Below are 12,070 nucleotides of genomic sequence, written 5' to 3'. Positions count from 1 at the left end.
AAGCTGCTGGGTCAAACCCATTTGTTTCTATTTGTGCCGTCTGTTCACCAGTTCCAAATGGTTCATACATTCAAATCCACGTTACTCGGGTAACAATTCCCAGATTTATATGTTTAAGGTAGTTTCAATTTGATCCCTCGCTTCTCAAAATCTGAGCAGGACTCATTCCTAGATCTACCTATGTCAGACGGACGATATCATCTCCCCCCACACGCCACCTGGTCAGAATGCTTCATAAAAATACACTGGAGGTTCCTCATGATAGTACAGGTGATCAACACTAATCACTCTGACCTCCCGCAAAGATTTATATCAAGTGTGGTTTACAGATGATGAATAGGGCTTGGGGATAATCGAACAACTTCCTGCAGGGACCATGGTTCAAATTAACCATCTGGAACTATTTGGCCTTGGTCCTGAGGCAGCGATGTCATTGCTCCAGAGATTAACGGTCCATTTTGTTCAATTTTTTCTCATCGGCCAACCCTCATCCCAGGAAGCAGTCTGGACCTTCTTGGTTGCACCACCGCCCAGACAAGTATCTCCTTTCTTAAATAAGCAGCCTAAAATATTCCAGGTGTAGTCTCAGCAATGTCCTGAACAGTTCTACCAAGTGTGCCTAACTCTTATACTTATTCCCTTTGCAATAAAGGCCAACATTTCATGTGCCATCTTAATTGTCTCTGGCCCTGCATTCTACCTTCATGTATTTGTGGTATAAGAACACCCAGATGTTTCTGAACACCAGCGGTCTAAATAATATTCTGCAGTTTTTGTTACACTTTCTGCAAAAATAGAAAATCTCAGATTTCCATCTGCCATCTTTTTGACCCATTGATATTCCTTTGCAGACTCTCATGAACTCCACAGCCCATTTCATCACCTACCTTTGCATTATAAGCAAAGTTAGATATTTAACACGCGATCTAAGAAGTCATTAGTATTGGTTATAAATAGCTGAGGCCTGATCTCTGAGGCACCCTACCGATTATAGTTTGCTAACTGAAAATTATATTTACTATCCATAAAGCTTTGTCATTCCTCATTAATATATTATCCTCACTCCATGATCCCTTATTTTGCACAGTAACTTGTTTTGTCGCACCTTGTTAAATACCTTTTTGGAAATCTAAATATACTAACACAACTGTCTCCCCATGTCGACAGCTACATGCTCCAAGAACTGTAAGTCTTTAATCTCATTTTTTTTCATAAAATCTGTTTACTCCACTTCTTCCGATGATGGTTTTCCAAGCACTCTGTTATCACTTCCTCCACAATGGATTCGAGCGTATTTCAGACAAATGTTGCTGGGCTAACTGGTCTGTAGATCTACATTTTCTTATCTTCGTCCTTTCTTGAAAAGCAGTATTACATTGGATGTGTTACACGATCATCTCTGTTACAATGTTGGACCATAGTCTACATTACAGTAATCTTTCCAGGATTCTTGGAATATTGGAAAATCACAACAAATGCATTGGGCTCTTTTAGAATCCAAGGATGCAGGATTTTGGATTCAAGGGATTTGTCCACCTTTGGTCCCATTAGTTTGCCTGGTACATTTTCTTTATTTATACATAGTGAACATTAGAAATTGGCACTTACTGTCCCTCCATAATCTCTTCTGAATTAAGGGAGGCTTTTGAGTCAACTACATTGGTGAGTCTTGAGTCACAGACAGGCCAGGCCAGGCCAGGTAGGCGGGTTATACAACAATATAGCTGGTGGCGCAGCGGTAGAATTGCTGCCTTACAGTGAATGCAGCGCCAGGAGACCTGGGTTTGATCCCAACTACGGGTGCTGTCTGTACGGAGTTTGCACGTTCTCCCCGTGACCTGCGTGGGTTTTCTCCGATATCCTCAGTTTCCTCCCACACTCCAAAGACGTACAGATTTGTAGGTTAATTGGCTTGGTAAATGTAAAAATCATCCCTAGTGTGTATAGGAAAGTGTTAATATGCGGGGATCGCTGGTCGGCGTGGACTCGGTGGGCCGAAGAGCTTGTTTCCGCACTGTACCTCTAAACTAAACTAAACTAAACTAAATCCAGTCATTTCATGGTTACCTTGACTGAAATTTACTTCATTGTTTCATTTTATATTTCCCATCTGTAACAGTGGGGTTCGATCTCTGAATCAATGGTCCAGAGCTTTGCTTGCTAATCCAGTAATTTAAAAGATTGTGCCGCTGTATCTCATGTACTCCCAGTACCAGAGTCAGTGACCCGTGAGTCAAACCCCACTTCTCCCACACATTTAAGTCTCTGATCTATTTGTCCATCCATCAATTTCCATGTGACTTGGGAAGCAATCCAGAGATTATTACTCTTGCAGTTAAAGTGGGCCAAATGCAGGAGGTGGGACTAGTGTAGATGGGGCATGTCGTCTGGTGTGGGCAAGTTGGGCCGAAGGACCTGTTTCCATGCTGTATCACTCTATGACTAATACCTGGAATGAGCTTATTGTCCCTGAGGAAAGGTTTTCTTTTAGTTTAGTTTATAGATACAGCAAGGAAACAGGCCCTTCGGCCCACCTTTTCTGTGCTGACCAGCAATCACCCCACACACTAACGCTATTCTACACACAGGGACAATTTACAATTTTACTGAAGCCAATTAGCCTACAAACCTGTACGTCTTTGGAGTGTGGGAGGAAACCAGAGCTTCGGGAGAAAAACGACACAAGTCACGGGGAGAACGTACAAACTCTGTACAGACTGTGTCCGTGGTCAACATCGAACCCGGGTCTCTGACGCTGTAAGGCAGCTACTCTACCGCCGCGCCACCGTGCCGCCCCAGAAGTGGGCTTGTCTGGGATTTTGCCCTTCGGCCCTACTAATCAAGAGCCTATCAATCTCTGCTTTAAAATACCCATGTTTTTATGATGTGGGAGGAAACTGGAGCACCCAGAGGATACCTACACAGCCGCAGGGAGAACGTGCAAACTCCACACAGATAGCACCCGAGGTCAGGATTGAACCTGGGTCTCTGGTGCTATGAGGGAGTGCCCCTTACTTTCCCCTCTCACCTTAAACTTATGTTCCCTGGTTCCCTGCTCTGAGTAAAATACTCTGTGCATCTACCCTATCTATTCCTCTCATGACCTTGTACACCTCTGTAACATCACCCCTCGTCTTCCTGTGTTCCAAGGAATAAAGTTCCAGACTGCCTGACCTCTCCCTGTAGCTCAGGCCCCTAAGAATTGGCTACATCCCCGTAAATCTACGCTGTACTCATTCAAGTCTAGAATCAAATGAGAAATCTTTGCTGCTGCCTGCTAAATGAAACCGTAGTTTTTCATTACTGACTCAATGTGTCGAATAGTGACGTTGCTGCCTGTTGTTGAAGTCTTCTGATGATTTCCCATGGATTATCAGTAATTTCTGTCCCGTGCTTGCTAAGATGTGGTTAGTAGGCTCAAATAATATGAGGAACAAGACCATTTTGTCCATTTGATCTGTTATTTCAACTCCGCAGGCACAGTTGGTCCAATTTGCCCTTCCATGGATCCGACACAATTTATTAATCTCTTGAGTGAAGAGTTACTTCACCTGTCCTGGAAAGGCTCAACACATAACCACACAACCCACATTGTTCACCTTTACTAGACCTTTTCTGTGAGACAACATGTGTCTTGGCCTAGAAACCACCATTGGCATAGAACACTTCATGCTTCCTAACTATAGAATGACGGAGCACTGAAGGATGGCATCTTGACTGTCGCAACGTAATATTATTTACTTGGAGCTTTCAAACCGGTTGCCAATTAGACAGTGTTTAAGACGGAACTGCAGATGCTGGAAAATCGAAGGTAGATAAAAATGCCGGAGAAACTCAGCGGGTGAGGCAGCATCTATGGAGCGAAGGAAATAGGCAACGTTTCGGGTCTCGACCCGAAACGTTGCCTATTTCCTTCGCTCCATAGATTCTGCCTCACCCGCTGAGTCTCTCCAGCATTTTTGCCTACCAGCGCTAATTAGCCATTTATCATTTTAATAAAGGAATTAATCCACACAGCATGATTTGATTCTTTTTTTCTCAGTAATCTTTTCTTCATATCCATTATTGCATGAAATAAAAACTTTCCAATCCACCCCATCACTTCAAGTGCAATTCATGGTCTAGGTTTAGTGGGCCGCTTCCATCTCCAATAACTGCTTCCTCCCCAATGCTTCTCCAATGGAAGGCAAGCACGATTCAATGGGTTTCTTTTCATGCAATATACAAATATATCTGTGTGGGAAGGAACTGTAGATGCTGGTTTACACCATAGATAGACACACAAAATACTGGAGTAACTCAGCGGGACAGGCAGCATCTCTGGATAGGAATGGGTGACGTTTCGGATCGTGGACCTTCTTCTAGCTCTCAACCAAAAAGGTCATTGCTATTATTTGCATCTTCCTCAATTGAACGTGAGGGGCCCAAGATTGCGCAATAGATTTTATATGACCTCTGCATTATTCTAGAGAAATTAGAATTTATTTTGTATTATTATCAATTGGCTTTTGAAAACATCCCTGTGCATCGTTAACTTTGTGAAAACGAGCTTCACATTGAATTAATACATTCAGTGATGGCATTTTGATCAATTAAAAAAATTACTTTTGTTAAAGACCATCCCTTAATTTGTTCACCATTTTTATTTACTGTTTCAATATTTAATAACTTACATTTGTCTATAATATCCTGATGCTTGTAAAATTAATCATGATATAGCTTAATAAAATGAATCGTTAATTAGATTCAGCTCTCAGGGCTAACGGAATCAAGGGATATGGTGAGAAAGCAGGAACGGGGTACTGATTTAGGATGATCAGCCATGATCATATTGAATGGTGGTGCTGGCTCGAAGGGCTGAATGGCCTACTCCTGCACCTATTGTCTATGTTCTCTATGTTTCTATGATATGAAGGAGGTGAAAAGTCCCAGGAGAAGAGGGCTTGACACCTTTGTTAGAGCAGATAATGGTGGATGGCATGGTGAATGGTTCTGAACAGCATCAAGATCTTTGCGTTCCTTACAGTGGCAACAGTACCCCGCTTGTCTGCATCCTATTTGCCTATCCGCCAATGGTAATTCAGTAGGAAGAAACTGCAGGTGCTGGTTTAAACTTAAGATAGACACAAATGCTGGAGTAACTCAGCGTGACAGGCCGCATCTCTGGAGAGAAGGAATGGGTGACGTTTCTGGTCGAGACCCTTCTTCAGACTGATCACTAGTGCAGATGGCACCAAATATTCCTACGGAGAATGGCAAGCCAGTGAAAAGTAAATTCATTTTAACTGAGATCCACCAATGTCCCGGTGAGACACTGTGTAGGATAAGCATAAAACAGGAAAATAACGTAGATACCAGAAGCCTGGAATAATATGCCAGAAATATTCAGCAACCAGACGGCAAGTGTAGACAGTGAAACAGAGTTAACATTTCTGACCAGCGATCTTCCATCAGAAACATTTGAGCCTATTGTAGATGCGCATCTATTGGTCATAACAGCTGAGTTGACAGATGAGTTGACGTGCCTCAAGAAATTACATTTTGAAAGAAGACACAAAACGCTGGAGTAACTCATCGGGTCAGGCAGCATCTCTGGAGAAACATGGATAGGTGACACTTCAGATCGGTTCTGACCTGAAACGTCACCTATTCTTTTTTTTCCAGAGATACTGCCTGACCCGCTGAGCTGCTCCAGCATTTTGTGTCTACGTTCGCTATAAACCAGCATCTGCAGTTCTTTCCTACTAACATTTGAAGGATCCAGGCATGCCACATTTATCGAGACCTTCATATTTCAGGGGTTGCTCTTAGGATTTTATATTTGGCATCCTGAGAGTTGTATTTATAACCATAAGTGTTCAGTTTCTTCACCCTGACTTGTTTGAGATCCCCCCCCCTCCCCCCCCCCCCCCCCCCCCCCCCCCCCCGAGTTCTTAATCACTTCAGTTTCTGGGGTAAGATGTTTCAAGGAAAGGTCATCTGTCCGTGAGCCATTCTTACTGAGCAAATACAGTTTGACAGGACTCGCGTCCACATCATCCATTCCAGATGATTTTCCACAAGTGCAACATTCAAGGTCCCCTGCTTTATATCTAATGCTAGGAGCCACGATCTACCTTTAAGAGAGAGCTTGCATCACATCGCACCTTTCACAACCTCAGGGCATTTCAGAGTGCCTCACAACAACCAGATTACTTTTGCCTGAATCACAGGAATGATGCTCTGCAGGGAGTTTCTTCCAGGGCAGCTGGGCGGTGGTTTACAATATCTAAAGAAGGGTCTCGACCCAAAATGTCACCTATCCATGTTCTACAGAGATGCCTCTTGACCTGCTGAGTTACTCCAGCATTTTGCGTCTATCTTCGATTTAATCCAGTGTATGCAGTTCCTTCCTAGACTTGACATAAGGGGCGATTGGGGCAGATGTCCACAAGCTCAGTCGCAGAGGTAGATATTAATGAGGGTATTAACGGAAGAAAGAGAAGTTTAGAGAGGAGATTTCAGAACTTTCATGATAACTTTACAGTTGCACAAGACGTTGGTGAGGCCACATGTGGAATATTGCGTTCAGTTTTGGCCACACTGCAATAGGAAGGACACCATTACACTGGCAAGGGTGCAGAGAAGACTAACAAGGATGTTGCCAGGACTTGAGGGCCTGAGCTATAGGTAGAGGTTTGGCAGACTAGGACTGTATTCCTTGGAGCGCAGGAGGCTGAGGGGTGATCTTGTAGAGGTGTATAAAATCATGAGGGGAATAGATAGGGTGAACGCACGGAGACTTTTACCCAAGAACAAGAGGACATAAGTTTCAGGTGAGAGGGGAAAGATTGAATAGGAATGTGAGGGGAATGTTTTTCACTCAGGGGGTGGTGGGTATGTGGAACGAGCTGCCAGAGGAGGTAGTTGAGGCAGATACTGTAACAGCATTTAAAAGACACTTGGGCAGGTGTGCGCGTGGGACTAACTTAGATGGGACAACTTGGTCAGCATGGTTGAGTTGGGCCGAAGGACCTGTTTCTGTGCTGTATGACTCCATGACTCAAAGCATGGCTGCCTGTGGTGGGTCCATTCAATGTGAGGGAATGATCTCAAGGCCAGACTGGGAGGAGTGCTGATATCGCATTGTGTTATAGAGCTGGAGACAGAGAAACCATGCAGGGATTTGTAGCAAGCGCAAGAACTTTGACATCAAGGCAATGCTGAACCAAGAGCCAGTATATGAGAGTGAGGACAGGGGTGCTGAGTGAAGGAGACCCAATGTGATTTAGAAATCTGGCAGCAGAAATATGCACCTCCTCACGTTTCCAGAGTGTGGAATAAGGAAGGCCAGTAGATGTTGTGAAGAAGATGCTTCACTCCTGTTTGTTTGCGATCACTTATTCTTAACAAACTTGCTTCTCACTCCCTCTGGCTGCAACTTATATTCTGCCAATGTAAGCCAGTGTAAAATGCATTGTGAGCACTTCCCAGCTAATGTTGCTATTGGTGTGCAGTTGCAGCCTCTGGCCTCTGGGTGGCACAGTGGAGTAATTTTTCACGAGAGCCTCTCACAGTCCTATCATCATTTCACATTTAAATAAAATGCTTACATGCATCACCTTCGCCTGGTCAGCATGGGCTGTTTACCAGAGTATTATTATGTAACTACACATGTATTCATCAGAGGGCCTGAGTGATTTTCATTGGGTAATCTTCTGCCTAACGTGAGGGGAGTCAGCAAATTAAAGGAAATGCTGCTGAAGGAATAAAAGCAGTGATTTTGCAAAATTTCCCTTTGCACATGCGGGTTGAAATGACATAATCTGTTCCAGAATGAGCTAAACAATGGCAACTGCCCGATGGGGAAGGAAGATACAATGGTACAAGCTGCCATGCTCCACGATATCAACATGGACTGGCTCACAGCACCTAGTGCAGCATCCTACTTAAGTACTGAACTTTGCACTCTATGTCTAAGGAACTGATGCGCTACAATGCTGAGAACTATATTCTGCACTCTGTAACTTCCCCTTTACTGTACCTATTGTACTTTAGACTTTCCTTTAGACTTTAGAGATACAGCGCAGAAACAGGCCCTTTGGCCCACCGAGTCCACGCCGACCAGCGATCACCCCGTACACTCGCACTATCCTACACACTGGAGACAATTTTACAATTTTACCAAACCCAATTAACCTACAAACCTGTACATTGTTGGAATGTGGGAGGAAACCAGAGGAATAGCATTAACTAAATCTTGTTGGGGGCTATGCGTCAGTGGATAAGGGCGGTTATGGGGTAAAAGGAGAAAATTAATAACATTAATATAAAATCAAGGGGGGTAGTTAGCGTGTGTGCGGGGGGGTAGTTAGTGTGTGTGACGCCGCATGCCCCCCCCTCCCCCGCAACCACACGTTGGGGGAACAGACCCAACGGGTCTGCACTTGGTCTAGTATTCATTAAAATTGAAAGTCAGAGCTTTGGTGAAATAGTTCCACTAATTATAATGAAATCATAAACACAGAAATAAGGAATCTGTTTATGGTTTCAATTTGAACACAGGAAGCCTCCACTTATGATCGCTCTTGGAGGGGATTTCCTGATCACCACTGCAAGTGTCTCCACTCTTTTGGATCACACTTGATGTCCACTGTGGTCTGGTCGCCACCAAGGGACGCCGTTTGACTGTCTTGTGCTGAGGGGCAGCAGGGAGGAAACAGCCATGAAGCATGCAGCAGGGAACAAGTGCCCGCATCACGCTGAATGAACATAGCTGTTCCATGTAGGCAGCAACCAGAGGTAAGGCATGGAGGAAAAGACGAGGGGATGGACAACCTGCCCTGGCTGCTCTCATGGCCAAATCTGAAGCACCATTGGACATTGTGTCCAATTCCACCACCCTCTGCTCATTGACACTGGCTCCCAGCCCACCCAAGCTTCAACGTTAAGATTCTCACGCGCCTGCTAAAATGGCTGCACCTTCAGACGCGTTCAGTTCTTAATTTCCCCCCCTAAATCTCTCTCTCTCGTGCTACCCCCAAACCGCAACCAGCACTCTCCACAACATTTATGCATTTTGTAAAGATTTAATCACCTGCCCTATTATTTCCTTCTTTTGCTCAGTTTAAAGTTGCATCTCATCACATTCCTCTGTTTTCACTAACTTAGCGTTTCCAGTGTGGCTGCTGCATAGGGTAGATGTGGCCCATGTGCTCTGCAAAGTTTTTTTGTCTTTTGCCATTGAGTGTTGCCAGTTCAATTACAATGAGTAAGACCCGTGTGGACCTGATTCGGCAAGTCTATTGTGCAGGATTTCAGTAAAATGTCGCTGACGCTAACACAGTTAATGCCTGGGTTTGAAAACACAAGGCTGCAAATGGCAGGCAAACTAGATAGAATCTGTCCAAATGCGACTCATCCCTGACCTTCGAGAGCTTTGATTACCCAAAATACAGACAGTGCACGAGAGAAAAAATAAGGAAATTGCCCCAGCCATTTTAGGTTCATATGGTAAATGGAAGTTTTTCTCAAATGATGTTTGTTCAAAGAAGGATGATCAATTCTTTTGTCATCGAGTCACACAGCACAGAAACAGGCCCTTCGGCCCAACCCGTCCATGCTGTCTATGGAGTCACATGCAGGCAAGGCAGATTTATTTCCCCAAAAGACACCAGCGAACAAAACGTGTTTCGAGACATTATCACTAACACCAGCTTTTTTGTTTCTAAATTTCTTTATTTATTTGCTGTAATAGTTTAGTTTCAGAAACACAGCACGGAAACAAGCCCTCTGTCCAACAAGTCCACGCCGACCAGCGATCACCCGTTCACACCAGTTCTATGTTATCTCTATTGATACTTTCTCATCCAATAGTGGGATTTGAACTCACATCTTTGGATCAGTATTTCAGGTTTCTGCAGAATGACCCGAGTAACTTCACTGAGCAAAAAATAAAAAAATAAAGTGCCGGAGGAACTCAGCGGGTCTGGCAGCATCTGTGGAGGGAAACGGACAGACAACATTTCGTGCCGGGACCCCTCTTCAGATTCATGTTCTTCAGAAATGTTGCCTGTCCATTGCCTCCATAGAAGCTCCCTGGCCCAGTGAGTTCCTCCAGCTCTTTGTTTTTTTGCTGAAGATTACAGCATCTGCAGTCTCGTGTGTCAAGTAATATCTCTGATCTCTGACCTCTGATCTCTGACGTCTGATCTCCGACCTCCCATCTCCGACCTCTGATCTCTGATCTCTGCCATCTCTGATGTCCTCCCTCTCTAACCCCTAACACTAATGTTATTCGCCAACTGCTGATCAGGTGAATTCATTGAAGTCGGCATGTGGCAGGGATATTTGATGTACAACTTTCTGGCCTGTGTAACTCACTACCATTCTTAAGATAGACACAAAATGCCGGAGTAACTCAGCAGGACATGCAGCATCTCTGGAGAGAAGGAATGGGAAACATCACCCATTCCTTCTCTCCAGAGATATAACATAACAATATAACAATTACAGCACGGAAACAGGCCATCTCGGCCCTTCTAGTCCGGGCCCTTCTAGATGCTGCCTGTCCCGCTGAGTTACTCCAGTTTTTTGTGTCTAAATGTGTCTCTATGATTTACAATGTCAATGCCAGGTTGAATTGAAAATGCAAAATGATTCAAACAAATATGAAAATAAGACTAGTTCATTATATTGCTCAAATAATATCAAGCTGAGTGAGTTACTTTGAAATGTGCAGTTATCTTGTTGGAAACTGTATATGCCAAAATCACACAAACACCAACGCAATGAATGACTCGTTAATCTGCTTGTGATGAAGTTGTCTGAGAAAGTTTTGTAGAATGTGGGATCTCATAACTGTCACTGTATGTCATGTTGTCACGTGCGGGCGGAGCACCAAGGCAAATTCCTTGTATGTGAATACTTGGCCAATAAACGTATTCATTCATTCATTCATTCATGGGAGCTGTAATGTTCATTTGTAATACCAGAACAGGTAGATGGTCCTTGCTTGAGCATGTGGGGCAGTTCAGGTGTAGTAGGACTCAGGGGAGAGGGAAACTAGAGATATGAAAATGGAAGGTGTGAAAAGTACACATCAAAGCAGACGATGATCAAGGGAATGGAGAATGGTTCACAGTTGGCTCTGGCGAAGGTGAGAGTAATCAATATTCATATGAAGCAAAATATGAGGAGTTGTTCCTCACATGTACCACACTTGCCACCGCCTCGCCTGGGGACACCCCAGGCCTAACACTAATTTATCAAAAGCTCCTAATATTTGTGGCCAACCACATCTCTAACACAGAGCCACAAAAGCAAACCCCTTCATGTCAGGCTACTAATATAAGCGAGGAGACAGAGGCCTGGCATTAATTTAACTGGTCCTGCACTTTCGCAGTGGGTTTCACCCTCATAGCGGACTGGGTGACCGTCAGTAACGAAGACCGAGACACACTGGCCGTTTCCACAATCTCAATATCTTTGCAGGTGATGCAGGCAATCAGCTTCTCCTGGGAGGCACTGGAGGCAAAAAAGAACTCGTAAGAAACACCTCCAAGGACAGCACCAAGGATGGGGCCAATCCAGTACACCTGCAAGAACAACGAATAGAAAGTTCCTGTTAATATTATTATCATCCAGCATCGTAAACTACGGCACATCCATGCGTTAGTTGCATTGTCCCTCTCCATAAAGTTGTGAGCTCTGGCCTGATGCCTGTCACTTGCATCTGCCTGTTACTCAGCTCCTGTGAACAATCGAATCCATATGGCAGTGATGACGTGGTTAGTGTTCAGTACTAGTCTGAGAGCACGCACTCCATCTTATTGAATGTGGCCTGGGCTGTGGAAATGTATCAACAGATGGTGTTCATTTGTTCCCGGCTCCTGCAAACCTCATCCTGTAACCCACCAGCACAGACAGTGCAGGAGAGAAAGTCATGGTGAACCTTTCTCTCTTGGTCAAGGAAGTTGCTGAGTGGCTGCTGTCTGTGTGGAGTTTGCACGTTCTCCCTGTGACCACGTGGGTTTTCTCTGCGTGCTCCGGTTTCCTTGCACATTCCAAAGGACAGGTGGGGTTGTGGGTT

General features: G+C 44.4%; 1 protein-coding gene across 1 annotated transcript in view; it reads right to left on the bottom strand.

Annotated features, from left to right (window-relative positions):
- Positions 1–11,354: 11,354 nt before the first annotated feature.
- The window catches only part of LOC116968754 (aquaporin-4-like), a 10,789-nt gene continuing 10,073 nt past the window's right edge, over positions 11,355–12,070 (bottom strand). Inside the window, exon 5 of the mRNA XM_033015563.1 lies at positions 11,355–11,576. Coding sequence (XP_032871454.1) covers positions 11,355–11,576 — 222 coding nt within the window. The remainder of the gene's footprint in view (positions 11,577–12,070) is intronic.

Source organism: Amblyraja radiata, chromosome 46 (assembly GCF_010909765.2).
Source record: "Amblyraja radiata isolate CabotCenter1 chromosome 46, sAmbRad1.1.pri, whole genome shotgun sequence".
Classification (NCBI taxonomy): domain Eukaryota; kingdom Metazoa; phylum Chordata; class Chondrichthyes; order Rajiformes; family Rajidae; genus Amblyraja; species Amblyraja radiata.
This window is presented reverse-complemented; position numbering and strand designations above follow the sequence as displayed.